The 18,068-nt window shown below is 51.7% G+C and overlaps 1 protein-coding gene across 1 annotated transcript; it reads left to right on the top strand.

The window, feature by feature from the left end:
• The first annotated feature begins 413 nt into the window (after positions 1 to 413).
• On the top strand, positions 414 to 16,881 carry DVL3 (dishevelled segment polarity protein 3). The gene is made up of 16 exons (XM_016218090.2): positions 414 to 641; positions 5,997 to 6,066; positions 6,593 to 6,714; positions 6,835 to 6,944; positions 7,139 to 7,274; positions 7,452 to 7,545; positions 7,734 to 7,803; positions 8,429 to 8,568; positions 8,764 to 8,840; positions 8,956 to 9,023; positions 9,179 to 9,328; positions 9,925 to 10,056; positions 10,231 to 10,398; positions 13,718 to 13,933; positions 14,029 to 14,439; positions 15,274 to 16,881. The coding sequence occupies exons 1-16, from the start codon at positions 481 to 483 to the stop codon at positions 15,303 to 15,305; spliced, it is 2,157 nt and encodes a 718-aa protein (XP_016073576.2). The 5' UTR covers positions 414 to 480; the 3' UTR covers positions 15,306 to 16,881.
• Positions 16,882 to 18,068: the final 1,187 nt, after the last annotated feature.

Here is an 18,068-nt window from a genome sequence, read left to right as displayed (position 1 = left end):
GCCTGGGCTACTGCTGCCACGCTCCCGCGGGCCCGGGACCCGAACGCCGGAGCTAGAGCTCGCCGCCCGGCGGGTAGGCGGGGTGTCCGCGGGGCCCGGCCGCGGGCCAGGCCATCTGCCGCGAGGCCAGCGCGGCTCTGCGGCGAACGGGGGCGGGGCCGCGCCGGGGCGGGGCCACGCCGGGGCCGGAGTTGGGGAGCGGGCCGAGCGGCGGACCAGAGCCGAGAGGGCCACGGCCACCGGAAGAGTCGCCGCCGCCAGCCGTGCCGGGAGAGTGGGGAGCGGAAGCGGCGGCCGCGGCGGCGGCAGGCGGCGCTGGGACCCGGGAGCGGCCGGAGAACAAGGGAGCTGGCGCCGCGGCTGGCCGCGGGGCTGGGCTGAGCCGCTGGGCCGCGCCGAGCGCCGCCGCCGCCGCCCGAGAGGCCCGGCCCGGCCGCCCGAGCAGGCCGCGCGCGGGCCGCCGGGCCCGAGGCCGGAGCCATGGGCGAGACCAAGATCATCTACCACCTGGACGGGCAGGAGACGCCGTACCTGGTGAAGCTGCCCCTGCCCGCCGAGCGCGTCACCTTGGCGGACTTTAAGGGCGTTCTGCAGCGACCCAGCTATAAGTTCTTCTTCAAGTCTATGGACGACGATTTCGGGTGAGGATGGCCCCCGCCTCGCCTCCGGGGGACCCCGGCCCCTCCGGCTTCTAAGAGGCCACTCGGCCAGTTTGCACTCCCCTTGCTACACGGCTTCTAGCCCTACTCTGGATTCTAGGGGGCCATTCGGCCATTTGGGCTCCCCTTGGTTTTTTTCAGATCCTGGAGTTCCAGCGTCTCTAGGGACTCTCCTTTCCCTCTTGTTGGGACCTTGGCCCCCCTAGTTTAGGAGGACGTCCAACTCCCCAAGAGCAATCAGAGTACCAGCTCAGGAAGCCCCCTCACGCCTCAGACCCGCGGCCCACACAGACAGACACACACCCCCCTCCACCCAGTTCCAGAGCCGGAGTCCCCCCACCCTCCTGCCCAGGGAGCCACCTTTTAAACACAGACATAAGAGTGTTTGGCACTCAGCCTTTGCCTTCTCCATCTTTTCAGCTTCACAACTCCGAGCCATATTTGGAGTACCGTGCATCTCAGGGCTGTGCCGGGGGACTTTGAACTGAGGGGAGGGGGAATATAGGGGTGCTCAGGCGCCAAGCTGTAAGCTAAGGCCTGCAGACCTGATGTTTATTTAGCTGCTCCCCGTTTCCTTATGGGGTGTGTGGGATGTTGTCAAGGGAGCATTGCTCCTGACCCCTAAGGAGGAGTGAACCCTAGCCCAGGTGCTGATTTCCTCTCAGAATTGGAGCCTTTTCCCTCCAGATGGTGGCCTCGGAAAGGGCCTCAGAGCCTGGATAGGGGGTCCAGGAAGAGTCTCTCAGTTTTCTTTTTCCCTCTCTGGCCTGGTCTTCTCCTCCACCCAGCTGTGGGGCTTTGGACAGAGTTTGGAAGCAAGGACTTCCCCTTTAAGAAGGGATGGAATGTTGGAGCCGGAAGGTTCTGTAGCAGCTGGCCTGGGAGGGGGAGCCTGGCCATCCCCTCACACACACACACCCCAACTCCTAGGGGATTGGGGGGGAGGAGGCCCCCACACTAACTGGGCGCCGGGCCTGGAGGCCTGGAGGGAAGGCCTTCTCGGCCCTTCAGGCCTAAAGGCAGCCTCTCCAGCCCTAGCCGGAGGCCTGCACTACTCTTGGAGCCAGGGCCCCAGAGCTGAGTGAGGGAAGACATTCTTCTCCCCAGTGTTCATCAGTCTGGCTTCTCTCCCAGGACCCCAGCCCTCCTGGCCCTGGGAAGCAAGCTCCTTCTCCATCCTTTGCCTGGCGTGTTCTGTTGTCACCTTTCCCCCTGGAACTCAGGGTTTGATGAGCCCATGAGCTCCTCTGTGTGAAAGTGCTTTTACAGTGGGAAGCGCTATGCCCCTTCTAACTATACTTGTTTCTGTTGTTACACTTACCCTGGGGTGGGGAACTCCTGGTGTATATTGATTGTCTGGCTTCAGTCCAGAGACAGACCCCCCTGATTGGAAAATTCTGAAGGATGAATCGATTTGCAAGGGGTGGGAGGGAGGGGGCAGATGCCTTGGCCTGGTGAGTTAGGACAGACCAAGATACTGCCTCAGGATATGGGATAGCTGAAGTCCAGTGTACTGGGGCTATCCCTGGGGCCAGGCCTAACTGCAATCATAGGAGGGCCCCCCATTACATCGGCTCACTGTTGACAATATTGTTCTTTAAATTCGCTGTCAGTCCACTAACACTTTCTTAGCTTGACCAAATCAATAATATGAAACCATCCATTTGATTTTCTATTTATATTTCTTTCTAAGATGTATTAAAAATAAATATTAACTCGAATTAAGCAATGTTCATTCAGGTAACATGTGAACACATCTTGCACACATCACTGGTACTTGGCCATCCTTTGCAAAATATCAGTGTAGGCCATTTTAACAGGGTTGAGAACAATGCTAAAAATGAAGTGGAGGAGATTGATTTTGTTTTTATCCCCAGAAGAATTAATGAACAGACCTGGTAGGGTCATCACCGAAGACTAATAGCTGAGTAATAGAGGAATATATGTGTGTGTGTATACACATTTATTTAATAAACTCTGGCGCTTACAGTGTAGGCACTGATCTAAGCACTTTTCAAATTTTTACTCATTTAATCCTCATAACAGCCCTATGAAGTAAGTAGTAATATCCCCAGTTTACAGATGAGGAAATTAGAGTACAGAAACCTGAAGTAACTTACCCAAGGTCACACAGTCTGGCTAGTTAGTGGCAGAACTTGATTCAACATCAGGAACTGGCTCCAAATTCTAAGGCCTTAATTACACAATTGTAGGTATTATTATCACCATTTTACAGATGCATCCTCTCTCAGGGAGATGCTGAGCCTTGGCAAACTGTAGAGGTGATAGGGCTGCCACTTATCCTAGCCCCATGAGAGGAGGGTCAAGCAGAGACCAGTGACCCCTACTGACAGATGAGAAAGTGAGTCAGAAGAGGAAGGCTGTTGTTTCTCCATTCTCTCCAGGCTCAACCTCTGAGGTACTGGTTTGTGAGGTCTCCAGAAGTATTTGTTTTTATCCCCAGTCCTCTTAAATTATTTGGGAAATGGAGGAAGAATAAACATTTTTAGCACTGAGGAGACAGTGGATAGAAGAACAAGGTACGCATTGCTAGAGTGGCCCCGAACTGTGGGAGGGGGCAACATGAGAAGTGAAGTCACTATGTTGCTCCCTCCTCCATGTCACACAGTGTCCTGCCTCTGGGCCTTCTACCTGGAGCACACTTTTTTTTTTTTAAATCCTTACCCAAGGATTTTTTTCCCGTTGCTTTTCAGAGAGAGTGGAAGGGAGGGGGAGAGAGAAACATCAATATGAGAGAGACACATTGATTGGTTGCCTTCTGCACTCACCCCTACCGGGGCTGGGGATCGAGCCTACAACTGAGGTTTGTGCCTTTGGCTGGAATCGAACCCAGGACCCTTCAGCCTGCAGGCTGACGCTCTAACCATTGAGCAAACTGTCTAGGGCTGGAGTTCACTTCTTACCCTATCCTCTCCATGTCCAAATTCTCTTATCCTCTGGGTTGAACTTTTAAAATTATGGTACTTCATCCTATTTATCCATACACCTACCTTGCTCCTATACAGGACCTGACATCTGTCACACTCAGCAGATGTCTGTCCATTGAACACCTCTGCTGGTCTTACCACTCTGACCACTTCCCACGTGTAATATGCTTATGTGAACTGTCTACTGGACTGTAACCTCTGAGAATAAGGCAGGTTCTAGGTCTGATGCTTCTTGAAGTTCATACAATGGCAAGCACGGGACTTAAAACTCACTGGGCTGTCTCTGAGCAAAGGCTTTTTAATTGCATGAACAATGAATGATGGGCAGATGTGTTTGGTCCTTGCCCTTACAAACTTACACCTAGTTAGAAAGAGAGTATGGATCTGGCTAAAAATTGACAAAGTTAGAAACTAACTTTTATGGTATGCCTGGACTGTGCCAGGCATTTACGAATCCCTTTACCAGGATGAGACAAAGGCTTAGAGAAGTTAAGAAACTTCTCTAAGATGGGAGGGCTAATAAGTAGCAGAATTGGAATTTGAACCCAAATTTGTCTGACTCCACTGGGGGTGTGAGAGTGGTGTGTGTGTGCACGCGCGCGCGCAATGGAACCCTGAGCCATTTAGCTCCACTGTTGGGGGGGGGGGTCTGAGGTCCCCCAAGGCTGCTGAAGATCAGCTGATCGTTATGAGTCAACAGAGCCTTGGCGACCTGTCAGTGACCCTCAGAAAGAAAGGAAACATCTGTAGCTGGGGCTGTGTGGTGAGGCCTGGGGGAGGGGTTGTGGGGACTTGGCAGCAGTTTCCCACCACAGGGAGACCCTCTCTAAAGCAGGTCACAGAGCCCCTGCCATGTGACCCACATACCCTCTTTTCCTTTGAGCCCCAGTTCCCAGAGGGGGGCTGTAAGTTTAGGGTACTCTGTGGCTGGACTGGCTGATAGGTCTAAGCTACCTCTCTCTCTGTCCCTTCTTTCCAGCCTGTTCTGTCTCCAGGCTTTCTGCCATGATGGCCCTGAGCAGGATGATTTGAGCTGCTTTCTTGGGGTCGTTGTGGGGTTGGAAATGGTGGAGAAGCCAGAGCTGGATGGGAGGGAGGAGGGTAGGCTCAGCCTTCGAACTTGGCTGTGAGTCCAAGAATGTGAGCATCACAAGGAGCCAAGCACGTTCCCAGTTCTGGGCAGAAGCTCTTCAAGAACAGGGAGAACTAGGCTTCCCAGCCTCCTTCCTTGCTGTCCTTCCCTCTCTGCTCACAACTCCAGGCATGTGTCTTCCTCTTGCCCCTAATCACATCTTTCCAGCTCTGTACTCCTGGGTGTTTGATGCAGTCTGGGGGTCCTGAAACTATTCCAGTTTCTTTTCCTGGCCCCAATCTGTAGCCATGGTCTGACTTCTTGCCTCACTGCATGCCTGTCACTACATCCCACCCCCCATGGCTTACATCACTGCTTCTCCTACCTCACCCTCCACACAGACCCACATCACCTCTGTAATTATATAGGAAAGAATGCGAAATACCGTGGAAAGAGTGGGTTTTAGAGTCAGACAAGCTCAGGTTGAATTCCAACTCTTACATCTTCTAGTTCTATGACCTTGGACAAATTACTGAATGTTTCTCAGTTCCTTATTCATAAAATGGGGGTCATATTGTCTACGCAGTGAGGCTGATGTGAAGATTATATATTATAACTGTAGGGAGATAAGATGGTATTATTGGTGGGAATAAAGGCTTTGATGAGGGTTAAAATTTCAGCACTTCACTTATTAGTGGTGTGACTATAGGTGAATTTCTGAACCTACTGAGCCTCAGTTTCCCCATCTGTATCTGTCTTATAGCATTGCTGTATTAAACAAAGTGATACAACTAAAGTGTTCGTTTAGTGCTTGGCCCATAATACATGCTCAATAAATGAGAGCAATTGTTACTATTATACTGGCAATGGAGGATGTTCAGTAAATGCCTTCTCCCCTTTTCTTTCCTACTTTACTTAAATTCCTCCTCCACACCTCCCAGAAGAATGTCAGGTTTCCCAATTGAGAAGGGAAGGACAGTAATCAGGGTGTGCTTTTTCCTAGTTTAGGGTCAGAGGGAAAGAAAAAGTCCAGACCATGAGAGCCTTATTGGGGATGGGTAAAGCACTCTTGAGATTCTAGAGAGTGGCTGCACTCATGGGGGACGGTGATTTGTCAGATATAATTTGCAATGACCTAGTGACTGAGAGGACACCCCAGGAAGGCAGCTGGGTCACTCCTACCCATGCTGTCATTTGAACAGGCTCATGCTGGTGGTTTGATTTTGTTAAGGGTGGAGGAACCCTGAGAGTTGGGATTCTGAGGACACCTCCATTTCTACCCGAGAAAGCTCACTGACACCCCTTCTTTCCCTACAGAGTGGTGAAGGAGGAGATCTCGGATGACAATGCCAAGCTGCCCTGCTTCAATGGCAGGGTGGTGTCCTGGGTAAGGATCCTTCCTCAGCCCTCCCTCTGCCCATGTTCCTGCCATGGACTGTACGGAGGAAGGGCATCACTAAGGTTATAGCTGGTAGTTTTATGTTTCACTATCTGAATCATCCTTGAGTTTCTAATTGAACAGTTTTTACCCCAGATTCTATAGCCTTGGTGAAAACTGGGGGAGTAGTGTGAAAAGGTAAAGGCAGATACAGAAACATGCATTGGAGACAAAATTGTCTCCTATGCCCTTTGAGGCACTTTGCCTCAGGTTTCCTCCTGTCACCTGCTGAACTCTGCCTTGGACCCTTACTCTCTGCTTCCATCCCACTTTACCAACCCATGCTTCCCTGACACCCTTTCAGCCTAGCAGTGGTCTGCTCCTCATGTGAGCTGTTCTTGCATAGTCCTGTGTCTTGTCCCTCCATGTCCCCTGCTTCATTCTCCCCAAGTCTTCATGCCCTGCCAGAAGCCAACTATTCTACTTTTCTCTGGCACCCTGGTATCATACTACCTACCCATTTTCTCCCCATCAGCTGGTGTCAGCTGAGGGCTCACACCCAGAGCCAGCTCCCTTCTGTGCTGATAACCCATCGGAGCTGCCGCCACCCATGGAGCGCACAGGAGGCATTGGGGACTCCCGGCCCCCTTCTTTCCAGTGAGTGTGACCTGAAGATGGGCAGGGCCTATGGGGGAGAGCCACGTCAGTTCAGCCCAGGGCTGGGGGAGGGAGCCCCCAGCCTGCCCCCTCCCCCACCAAGTCCTGTCTTCCCTGCAGCCCTCATGCTGGTGGGGGCAGCCAGGAGAACCTGGACAATGACACAGAGACGGACTCATTGGTATCTGCCCAGCGGGAGCGGCCTCGCAGGAGGGACGGCCCAGAGCACAGTGCGTCTTCCCTGAACAGATGCCTTCCTCATCCCTGTGCCCTCCCCACAGCTTCCACTCAGCTGCCCCCTTCTTTGTCCAACTTTCTGACTTCTGGATAGGACTGGCCCCAGTGCAGCCCATAGCCTGCGCCTTTCTCCTTCCTTCCCTCCTACAATGGGCACTGTGAACCCAGCTGCCTCCATCCCCTGCAGCAACCCGGCTAAATGGAACTGCAAAAGGGGAGCGGCGGCGAGAGCCAGGGGGTTATGACAGCTCGTCTACCCTCATGAGCAGCGAGTTGGAGACCACCAGCTTCTTTGATTCGGAGGAGGATGACTCTACCAGCAGGTAGCACTTTGGTTTCATGAGTACTGTAGGGCAGGTGACCCCTGAGGAGCCCTGAACCCTGAGGATACTGGGCCCCTGGGAGGAATGTGGGCTTTGTGCTGGGGACCTGGGCCCTGCAGTGCCTCTTATGGGGCAGGGCTAGGCCAGCCTGGTGGGGAACGACTGTGGGCCCCACAGGTTCAGCAGCTCCACAGAGCAGAGCAGTGCCTCACGCCTAATGAGAAGACACAAGCGGCGGCGGCGGAAGCAGAAGGTTTCCCGGATTGAGCGGGTATGGGGCCTGGGATGCTAGGGATGAGTGGGGCACGACTTATGCTTCCTTAGATCCCCTTCCCTTGGGTCAGTGTTTAGAACCTTAGAGGGGAGGTGGTGCTGAGGGCTCACCTTGAAGAGGAACTAGGTGGGAGCAATGAGATCCTGCCACCCCTGCCTGCTGCTCAGAGCCTCTGTCTGTTCCAGTCCTCATCCTTCAGCAGCATCACGGACTCTACCATGTCACTCAACATCATCACGGTCACTCTCAACATGGGTGAGTCTGGTGAAACAACACTCTTGAGTGCCTGCTGTATGCCAGACACTGGGTAGACTCAAGGAGTTTAAAGAGGCACAAGATATGTTCCCTGCCCTCAAGGAGCTCTCTTTCATAAACCTAAACTGATTATTTCAGTATCTCATGATCAGGGCTATGACAGAGAGAATCATACAGAGCTATGGAAGCAGAGAAAAGCATCAGGGAAGGCTTCCTAGGGGAAATGATTTCTGATTCCTTCCCCTCTCCCATTTTTCAGCCATTGCATTCTTGTTCTCTGATTTCTGCCCTAGGTACTCTCTTTAGGAGATAGCTGGGTATAGTGAAAAAAGCCCCAACTTTGTCTGGAATTTAAATCTAAGTATGAATATTGGTTTTTGCCACTTAATGGCATAGAAAAGTTGCTTAAATTCTCTGAACCTCAGTTGCCTACTCTGTAAAATGGGAGAGTCCCTGCCTCACATCCAGCAAGAATTAAATGAAAGCCTATTTGAGCCTGCTGAACACAGCGCCTGATTCCAGTTAAATAAATATTCGTTCTCGTCCCTTCCACTCTTTCTAATGAGGGGCTCAGAATGTGGGTAAGAACCTTGCTTGCCTCTCAAGGTCTTATTACTCCCTGTAGAAAAGTATAACTTCTTGGGCATCTCCATTGTGGGCCAAAGCAACGAGCGTGGTGACGGAGGCATCTACATTGGCTCTATCATGAAGGGTGGGGCTGTGGCTGCTGATGGACGTATCGAGCCAGGAGATATGCTGTTACAGGTACCATTGTTCACTGTGGCTGGTGGTGTGGATAGGGAGTTGGGTAGATGTATCCTCTGTACCCTCTCATTCTTCCTACCCTCTAACCCTATTCGGAGGCCCCTTCTTGGTGGGGGAAGACCCCCTGATCCACCAAGCTTCCTTAACCCCTTCTCCAGCACAGCTGCTTATCACACTCCTGGTCTTCTTTCCCAGGTAAACGAGATCAACTTTGAGAACATGAGTAATGACGATGCTGTCCGGGTACTGCGGGAGATTGTGCACAAACCAGGGTATGGATGGGATGGGGCATTGCCGAGGAGGTGGCAGGCATTTCTGGCTATCAGGCAAGGGGCTTGGTCTAGCCTCCACACATCCTGCCCTCACTAGGGACACTCTTGCTTTCAGGCCCATCACCCTGACTGTCGCCAAGTGCTGGGACCCAAGTCCACGTGGTTGCTTCACACTGCCCAGGAGTAAGTGGATGGGGGGCTCAGCCCTAAAGCTGGTGCCTGGCATACATGAGCCCTGTCTCTCCTGCCTTCTGTGTTGCCCTGAACCCTCACACCGACCCTGTTGGGCCTGGCACTGGGCAGGTTGGGCAGCCCCTAACTCCTCATCCTCCTTGCAGGTGAACCCATCCGGCCCATTGACCCTGCGGCCTGGGTCTCCCACACTGCAGCCATGACTGGCACCTTCCCTGCCTATGGCATGAGCCCCTCCCTGAGTACCATCACCTCCACCAGCTCCTCCATCACCAGCTCCATCCCTGACACAGAGCGTGAGTGTCCAACCCTGTCCCCTAGGCCCAGCAGACAGGGCCAGGTGAGAGAGACTGATGAAGGCGCATGTGGAGACTCTTGTTTGAAAGTTAGAGGGGCTGGAGAGGGGGCTCAGCTCATTCCAGCTACCTCACACTGCACCTTCCCTCAGGGGACACCTGACTCTCACTAAACAGTGTTCGCTTCTGAACCAGTATTGAGCACCCAGTGAGCCTCAGTTTCCTCTTATAAAATGGGACTAATACTGTGCACTTTACCAGGTTCCTGGGGGTTAATGGGAGGATATAAGTGAAGCATTGATCACAGTGTGTGGTGTAAAGTAAGCACACAATAATGACTGCCATTTTTATTATCATAACACACATTATGCACTATGCTAAGTACCTTCACGTATTCAATTCTCTTCAAACATCCTTATGACATAGATGTTAAAGTCTCTATTTTCACAGAAGGGGAAACTGAGTGTCCAAGAAGTCAGTAACTTGCCCAACACCGGTCCATATTTATTAGGTAGTAGAGCTGGAATGCAAACTCCTGTCTACCTAACTCCACAGTCACTTTCTTTCTGCCTCACCATTTTGCCTCCCACCCCTAGGCCTAGACGACTTCCACCTGTCCATTCACAGTGACATGGCTGCCATTGTGAAAGCCATGGCCTCCCCTGAATCTGGGCTGGAGGTCCGAGACCGCATGTGGCTCAAGATCACTATCCCCAACGCTTTCATTGGTGAGAGGGCCCCATGGAGGGATGAAGGATAGGGTGGTGGGCAGTGAGGGAGCAGGACAGGCTGGGGGCCCAAGAACTCCCTTGAGCTGGAACCAGGCCCAGCCTCATGGCTTCAGTGAAGCCGATAAGCCCAAGCCAGGTGGGCCTCCCAATCAAAGGTAGCCTTGCCTCCAGGCTCAGATGTCGTGGACTGGCTGTACCACAACGTGGAAGGCTTCACCGACCGGCGAGAGGCCCGCAAGTATGCCAGCAACCTGCTGAAAGCCGGCTTCATCCGCCACACGGTCAACAAGATCACCTTCTCCGAGCAGTGCTACTACATCTTCGGTGACCTCTGTGGCAGTACGTGACTCCCCACCTCTTTGTCCTGTCTCCTGGCTGGGAATGGGGCAGTGCCCAGGGATGTGGCAGCAGACTCCAGGGAACCCAGAGGAGGGGGCATCAGAGCTGGGATCCCAGCTTGAGGCCTGAGAGTTTTGTGGTGGAAGTAGAACCCAGTTCAGCCCCTTCACCTGCTGTATATCTCCTGGAGGGGCTGGCATTTCCTAAGTGCCTGTTCTGTGCCTGCCACCATGCTGATTGTTTCTAGAGCATCATCTCACTCGATCACTCAGTCCTTACAACCTCCTCCCCACCGTTGGGGAGATGGATTACTATCCCTGCTATCAGATGAGGAAATTGAGATATGTAGAAGTTAAATAGCCTACCCCAGGTCTCACAGCTAGAAGCAGAGAAGTTAGGCCACGGGTCCAGGTCTTTTGGGCTCCAGAGCCTTTGTTCTTCCCACCATCCGGGATTGACCAGGTGTGTAGAGTTGCAGAAACATTGTCTCAGCAAGGCCAGAGTTTCTATTCATGGCCCCTGCTTAGCCTCCCAGCATTAAACAGGTTCCACCAGGGCAGGACCTAGAACTTGCCTGAGTCCCCAAGTCCACAGCTTCCTCAGACCCCCAAAGGAGATGGAGCTGGAGAAGCTATCATAGCCATGTTGTAGAGGATTCTGCAAGCTATACCAAAGAGTTGGACTTGGTCCTGAAAAAGTACAAAGCCAATTAGAGTTATTAAGCAGGAGAGGTCTGCATGGAACCCTCCCCCCTTCTCCTTCTGAAGCTAAGGACAGCCCTTTGGAAGAGGAATCTTCAAAACAGGACAGCATCACTCCAGGCTAAGAACTGAAACCCTCCCCCAGCAGCTACCTCTACCTGAGGGAACCTTCTGTCAGCCCAGTGGTGCTTGCTGGAGTCCAAAAACTAACTCTTAAAATGCTTCAGATTAGGTTCTAGGAACTAGAAAGGCTACTTCTGCAGAGCACAAGTCCCGGTGAAGGGTAAGTCCCTGACCCTTAGCTGCTCCAGTGTGGCCCCATGGAGTAGTGATAGATGCACAGGGTTTTGGAGTTAGACAGTTCTGGGTCCAAATCCTAGCTTCACCCTTACTGTGTGAACATGAGTAAGTGGCATAGCCTCTCAATGCTGCAATTTGTTGATCTGTAAGGTGGAGGTAATAGAATCTATCTCATAGAGCTGTTTTGAGGACAACATATATTGTATATAATGCTTTTAGCACCATGTTTAGCCCACAGTAAATACTCTAAAAAAAGCTGTCCATTATTCATATATTTGAGTCTAAGATGAACACTTTTTTCACATTTCAATATCTGAAATTGGAGTACGTCTTACAATCAGTAGCTTCTTAGACTCAATCAAACGTGGTTATTGTCATCCTTAGGAGAAGTCAGCCCTGGCCCCAAATTTCCAGGGCCACATAAAGCTTTTCAGAAGATCTGTAGCTTTTGCTCAAGAGATATAGTTCCATCCCTGGGACCTCCTGGATCTTCTACCCATGGACCAAGGCCACCAGAGGCCCAGCTCAGGGAGATAAAGACACAGACATAACAGGCCTGTTCCTTCTCAGTAGCTGAGGTTTCCTAAGCTGGAGTGTGGCAGGCTCCAAGGGAAGAGCCAAGGACCTGGGTAGCCCCAGGAGCACACAGTCAATCCCCTTGGGATGTCAGCCTGGAGGTTGAAATAGTCACCAGCTCCTTGAGCTTGAGCCAAGGCAGGCCCCTGCTTACCACCACTACCCCTCCCCCCATGTTAGCTACTGGCCTTAACAAGTTCATGGCTTGGCTGGCAGACTTCACTGGCTGCTTCAGCCCCCTCTGGGCCCCTTCTGCTTATCTCTTCTCCCCTGGAAGGTTGGGCTGGCTTACTTAAGGGCTTGGAACAAAGGGCTCAGTCTGTATGTGGGAGCTGACCTCTAGGGCAGTTATAGCTCTCTCAGAGCTCTGGGACCTGGTGCAGATGGGGTGTGAGCAAGGGGTATCTGAGGCAGGTCATTAGTTCTAGTGGCCCCTTATACTCCCTTCCAGGTAGTTCCATCATTGGTTGGGACATCCTTGCCCCTAACAGGTACACAATTTACTGGGGGAGCCAGTCATGAAAGAAGTGTTAATACAGTGAGACAAGTGCTGTGAAGAACCAGGCCTCACTGGAAATGAGGTGGAGAGCACAGAGGAGGCACCTAGGTTGTTTTCTTTCTATGCCCTTCCCACCCCACTCCCACCCTTCCCAGCAGAACCAGAAAATTGATTCAGGCCAATGATCTATATGGGGAGACTCTGAAAGGCCCTATGTTCATTCTGGCTTTTAATGGGTATTTTTTTAGTGTTAGGTGAGAGGGGAGGGCACAATTTCACCTAAATTTCCCCAAACTGCTCCCTACTCCTTACTAATAACCTTATCTGGAAATGTAAAAAAGTAAGCAACTTTTAGTTTCTGTTCTGGCTACAGTTTAGGTTGACCTCAGACTGGTCATTTAACCTCTCTGGACTGCACTTACCTCATCTGGAAAAAATGTGCCTAACACCTACTTCATAGGGTTGTGGTAGTATTTGTATGAGATGAAGTATTTTGTATTGTGCCTAATGAATTGCAGGTATGCAGTACCTGGTGGTGGTCTGAGATTTCAGCTGCCCACATTCCTCTCTACCTTTTACCCTCTAAGTCAGCGATTTTCAACCTTTTTATTTCATGGCACACATAAACTAATTGCTAAAATTCTGTGGCACACCAAAAAATATATTTTTTGCTGGTCTGACAAAAAAATAGGTATAATTTTGATTCATTCACACTGGGCAGCTATTGTGTTAGCTGATGTCATTTTTTTATGTGACAGTCTAAGGAAAAGAAATCATTGTCCCTAACTAGTCAGGTACTGCGTGTTTTAAAAATTCTTGTGGCACACTGGTTGAAGATTGCTGCTCTAAGTGAACAGAATGAGTTTTGCCTCTTCGGGTACACTGAGGAAAGAGGAGAAACTGCCAAAGGCTTGGTAGGAGCTCTCCGCGGGACTGGGAGTTGGGTATCAGGATTTGGCATTGAGGCTAAGAAGTGGTGACTCAGGGCCTCCCTGAAAAGGGTTTCCCTGGGGCTGTGTCTGCAGGGTTTCCTTCTCTGCCCTCTGTGCTGGATGGTGGATGGAGTCTAAAGAAGGAATGAGAGATCTCTGACCTATGCTTCCTCCCACAATGGCGGGAAACTGCTGCTGTTGTTTCCATCTCATATGCACCCAACCCAACCTAGGCTGGGACCTTTATCCTGACATAGGGGTGCAAAGGTATGGGAGAGCCCCAACATCCGGCCCTCTCCCCTCTTCCACAGACATGGCCAACCTGTCCCTCCACGATCACGATGGCTCCAGCGGTGCCTCTGACCAGGACACACTGGCTCCTTTGCCGCACCCGGGGGCCGCCCCTTGGCCCATGGCCTTCCCTTACCAGTATCCGCCGCCCCCGCACCCCTACAACCCGCACCCAGGCTTCCCAGAGCTGGGGTACAGCTACGGCGGGGGCAGCGCCAGCAGTCAGCACAGTGAAGGTAAGGTGGAGGGGGGACCACAGGTGAGCCCCAGGCTTCCTCCACAAGCTCTTGCGCGTCCACCACCCATCCCTGCCTGTGCCTGTCCCCTACAGGCAGCCGGAGCAGTGGCTCCAACCGTAGCGGCAGCGACCGGCGGAAGGAGAAGGACCCGAAGGCTGGGGACTCCAAGTCAGGCGGCAGCGGCAGCGAGTCAGACCACACGACGCGCAGCAGCTTGCGGGGGCCGCGGGAGCGGGCGCCCAGCGAGCGCTCAGGGCCGGCCGCCAGCGAGCACAGCCACCGCAGCCACCACTCGCTGGCCAGCAGCCTGCGCAGCCATCACACGCATCCGAGCTACGGCCCCCCTGGTGTGCCCCCTCTCTACGGGCCCCCCATGCTGATGATGCCCCCACCGCCCACAGCCATGGGACCCCCAGGAGCCCCTCCAGGCCGTGACCTGGCCTCGGTGCCCCCTGAACTGACTGCCAGCAGACAGTCCTTCCGCATGGCCATGGGAAACCCCAGTGAGTTCTTTGTGGATGTGATGTGAGCAGGGCCCCTCCCCCGTTTCCATCCCACCCCTAACCTGGCTGGCTGCTCCCTCTCTCCATCTGTCCAGTCTTTTTTACTTTGTCTGGTACCTGAAAGGGAAATAAATGGAACTAAATCCAGGCGTGCTAACTGCTCCCTGGACTCAGCGAGGGCGGGGTCAACCCACCCATCGCTATTACAGTCCTAATCTGCCACCAGCCCCAGCTCTCTCTGCCCACTAACCGCTGCACAGGACGTCCCAGGATCGTTTATGTCCCTGGGACCCGATTTGCTGGTGCTGCTCCTTACTCCCTTCACCTGTGCATACACTTCAGGAATTGACCCCAGCTGCCCTTGAGGGCTGCTCAGCCCCTCATCCCCACCTTTCCCCCACCTCAATTCCCTTTCACCATTCATTCAGCTACACCATCTCACTATTAACCTCACCCCCACAAGCATGTGTGCCAATCTCTGAACCCCCCCACAATACTGACACCAAAAAAATACTTGCTTCATCTGCCCCTCCTAATTGTTCCTTGGCTGCCGCTTGCACCCTAGAGTTGTGGGTCACCTTTAGGAACTATCCATGCTATCCCTGCCTGCGCTGAGTCCTTAGCAGAAGCCCAGTGGGGGCCTTAGTTGTCTGATCTGCTAGTGGCTTCCAGGAAACATCTCTGCTCTACCCCCCAAAACTCCTTGCCTGTAATTGTGTGCTTGTTCCTTCAGACCTCTAACCCTACTAACCAGCAGGCTCCTCTCACCTCTGGGCCTGAAACATTTCTTTTCTTTCTTTTTTCCTCCCCCAATTTTTCCTGGGCCTGGAGCAGCCAAGAATTTCGGGCTGTTTGACTTTCTGTGAGCCCCCAGCGAGGGGAGGCCCAGCCTCCGAGGAGACCAGGAACCCTGCTTCAGCAGCCCCTCAGGGCTTCCCAAGGATATTCAGCCCCCACACCCACACTTCAACATGTTAAGTCACTAGGTTTCTGGGGAGGGCTCCAGCCCCTTACCCATATATGAGACTCTGTCCGCCTTTGCAGAGAGTGTGTGTTCTCTCTCCCTCTCTCTCTCTCCCCTTCTCTTTCACACACATGCATACACACACACAGGTGCCTATGCAAGTCCACTTAAGCCTCAGGGCTGGTCCCTGCCCAGAGGGCTGGCCCCTCTCTCCCAATCTTCTCCCAGGTTGTGGGGCTGGATCCCTGACTTACCTCTATCCTTCCTCCCATTCCTTATAGCCCTCGAGCCTCCCCCACATGTCCCCATCATCTTCCTACCTGGATAAAGCCAGTAAGTGGGGCCCAGACAATTGACAGGCTCTTCTCACCCTGCATGCTGCCTCACACACTTTTTCCTGTTTTCACATCACCATGATAACCCAGAGCAGGGGGACTTCTGGGAGTGCCAGGTTTTTATTTTTAACCTATTTTCTAGTTTAAGCAAATTATGAATTTCTCTTTAAGCCTCTTTGATGAATTCTCTTGGCTCAATTAGGCTCCCATATTTTCAGAACTGGGGTGTCAAGAGTGAGATGAAGTACTTAATTCCAGGCTTTGGGGCAAACCAGGGTAGAGGCATTTGGCATTTATTTAACAAATACTTCCAGAGGTTTTTGGTTAGTGAAGGCTATGTTGGAAGTTTGACTCAGTCTTGCCTGCCTCTGGCATCTCTGGCTTGCTCCCAACCCAGACCATGGCTTCCTCTAGCCACCTTGGAGGAGGGCTGCCTCCTATACTTCTCTTCCTTCTCTGACTCTGCCATGTCCCACTTTCTTGACAATTCTTCCGTTATTGCTCATGCCTTCAGTGTTGGTGCTCCCAGTGTTCTGTCTTCAGTCCTCTTTCTATTTACTCCCCAAATGGTATCTTCCATTTGGATGTCCTTAGCTGCCTTTGATATGCTGGTGATTCTCAAATATATATTTCCATCCCCAACTTCCCTCTGATCTTTAGATCTGTGTTTTTATCACCAACTGGACATCTCCATGGACATGTCCATATGGACTCAATTCATTTCCCCCACTTTCTGAATTCCAGTCTTAGTTACCTTCACAATCTACATAGGTTCACCAGCTAGAAACATGTATGGGCTTAAGTCCCTTCTCATATTCAGCAGATCATATCCATTCTACTCCAACAGTCTTTCTTGAATGTGGCCCTTCTCCCCTCTGCCTCTACTCTAGTTCACAGGAGCATGGGATTTGGAGTCAGGTTGTTCTGGATTTGAATCCCAGCTCTACTACTTTTTGGTTGTGTGATAGGAGAGTTACTTAATCTCTCTGAGCCTCAGTTCCCTCATACGTAAAATGACGATAATAATACCTACCTCACAGGGTTGTTGTGAGGATTTAAATTAGATATTGTATGAAAAGTGCCTAGCACAGTGCCTGGCACACAGTAGAATAGGTGCTCAATAAATGGTAGCTATTATTATTATTATTATTATTATTATTATTGTTTGCTCTAAATTGGTAAGGATTTAGGGTATTTATTGAAGATACATCTTCAGGAAAAGTAGGAGCGAAGTCTTGGGTGCTGGTTCAAGGATCAGAAGTGCCTGTATTTGGTCACTTAATGGCTTTAGGCTATGACCACAGTGTGAATGAAGGAGGCTAAATCTTCATCCTGCCACACCTTGGCTTCTAACAAGAGGATGCTAGGGTTAGTAAGGCTTCCAACCAGCTTTGCCCTTTCTTGCCCTTCCTTCCTCCCATGACAGGCTCAGCCCTAACTAGAGAAGGTATCAGGGTATCTCTCCATATAGAAAGAGAAGAGCCAACAAATTTTCTTCAGGTCCTGCAAGAGCCAGTCAGGCCTTTCATGTTCAAGGCTTGGCTGTCTTCTCTTTGTTCAGAGAGGGGATTTCAAATCCCATGTCCAATTAAATTCAACTCACCAATGGTTTTCTAAGCAACATATCTGCCTGTCACTAGAAGGCACACAGGAGCTGATAGTAACATAGGTGTAGGTGAAGTAGAACATTGGACATATTCTTGAAAAGCTGTAGCTAGTTTCTTCCAAGTATATGCCACCTCATTCCCTGTTCCCTTCCTTGGGTCTTGATCCCAGGGGAAAGGCTCATCTGGTACAAAAATATGGTGAAAAAGTAAAATTTGGGAGAATCAGAGGTGCTGTTAGCAGTAAATTCAGCACAAACACTTCTGCCAAGTTGTGTGTTGTGTGGAAAGTGAGGACAGCCAGTCCTCGGACTCTGGAGACACTTAAGACCTACAGCGATCCAAGGCTTAACAGATGGATTTCTAATGGTAGTAATCCTCTGAGGCTCTTCGAAACACTGAAACAGGAACCGGAGGGACTACAGAGACTACAATTCCCAGAATGCTCAGGGGAGGAAATGAAGTGAGCCGAAAGGGGTAGGCTGGGATATGTATTTCGGGTAGGGCTGGATAAGGCCACTCCCATTTCCCCGCCCCCCAAGGAACGCCTACTCTCTCCCCGAGGTTCTCGAAGGCAGTCGGTAGTTGTAGTTTTGCTAAAGCTTAAAATTGTAAGCGAGAAGGCCAGGGGCCTGACGGGACTTGTAGTCTGTGGGTGAGATGAACGCGCAGGCGCAGCTGAGGCCTGGGCGGGGCAGCGGCACTGCGGTGAAAGCCGAGGCAGCG

This window comes from Miniopterus natalensis, chromosome 6 (genome assembly GCF_054644295.1).
Source record: "Miniopterus natalensis isolate mMinNat1 chromosome 6, mMinNat1.hap1, whole genome shotgun sequence".
Lineage (NCBI taxonomy): Eukaryota > Metazoa > Chordata > Mammalia > Chiroptera > Miniopteridae > Miniopterus > Miniopterus natalensis.
Note: the sequence above shows the minus strand (reverse complement) of the source record. Positions and strands in the feature narration are given on the sequence as shown.

Bases quoted from the DNA above. Each gene is read 5' to 3' on its own strand.
- DVL3 (XM_016218090.2), top strand. From the start codon at position 481: ATGGGCGAGACCAAGATCATCTACCACCTGGACGGGCAGGAGACGCCG. The intron at 6,945-7,138 runs GTGCGTCTTCCC...CATCCCCTGCAG, and splicing joins GAGGGACGGCCCAGAGCACA to CAACCCGGCTAAATGGAACT. The intron at 7,804-8,428 runs GTGAGTCTGGTG...TACTCCCTGTAG, and splicing joins CACGGTCACTCTCAACATGG to AAAAGTATAACTTCTTGGGC.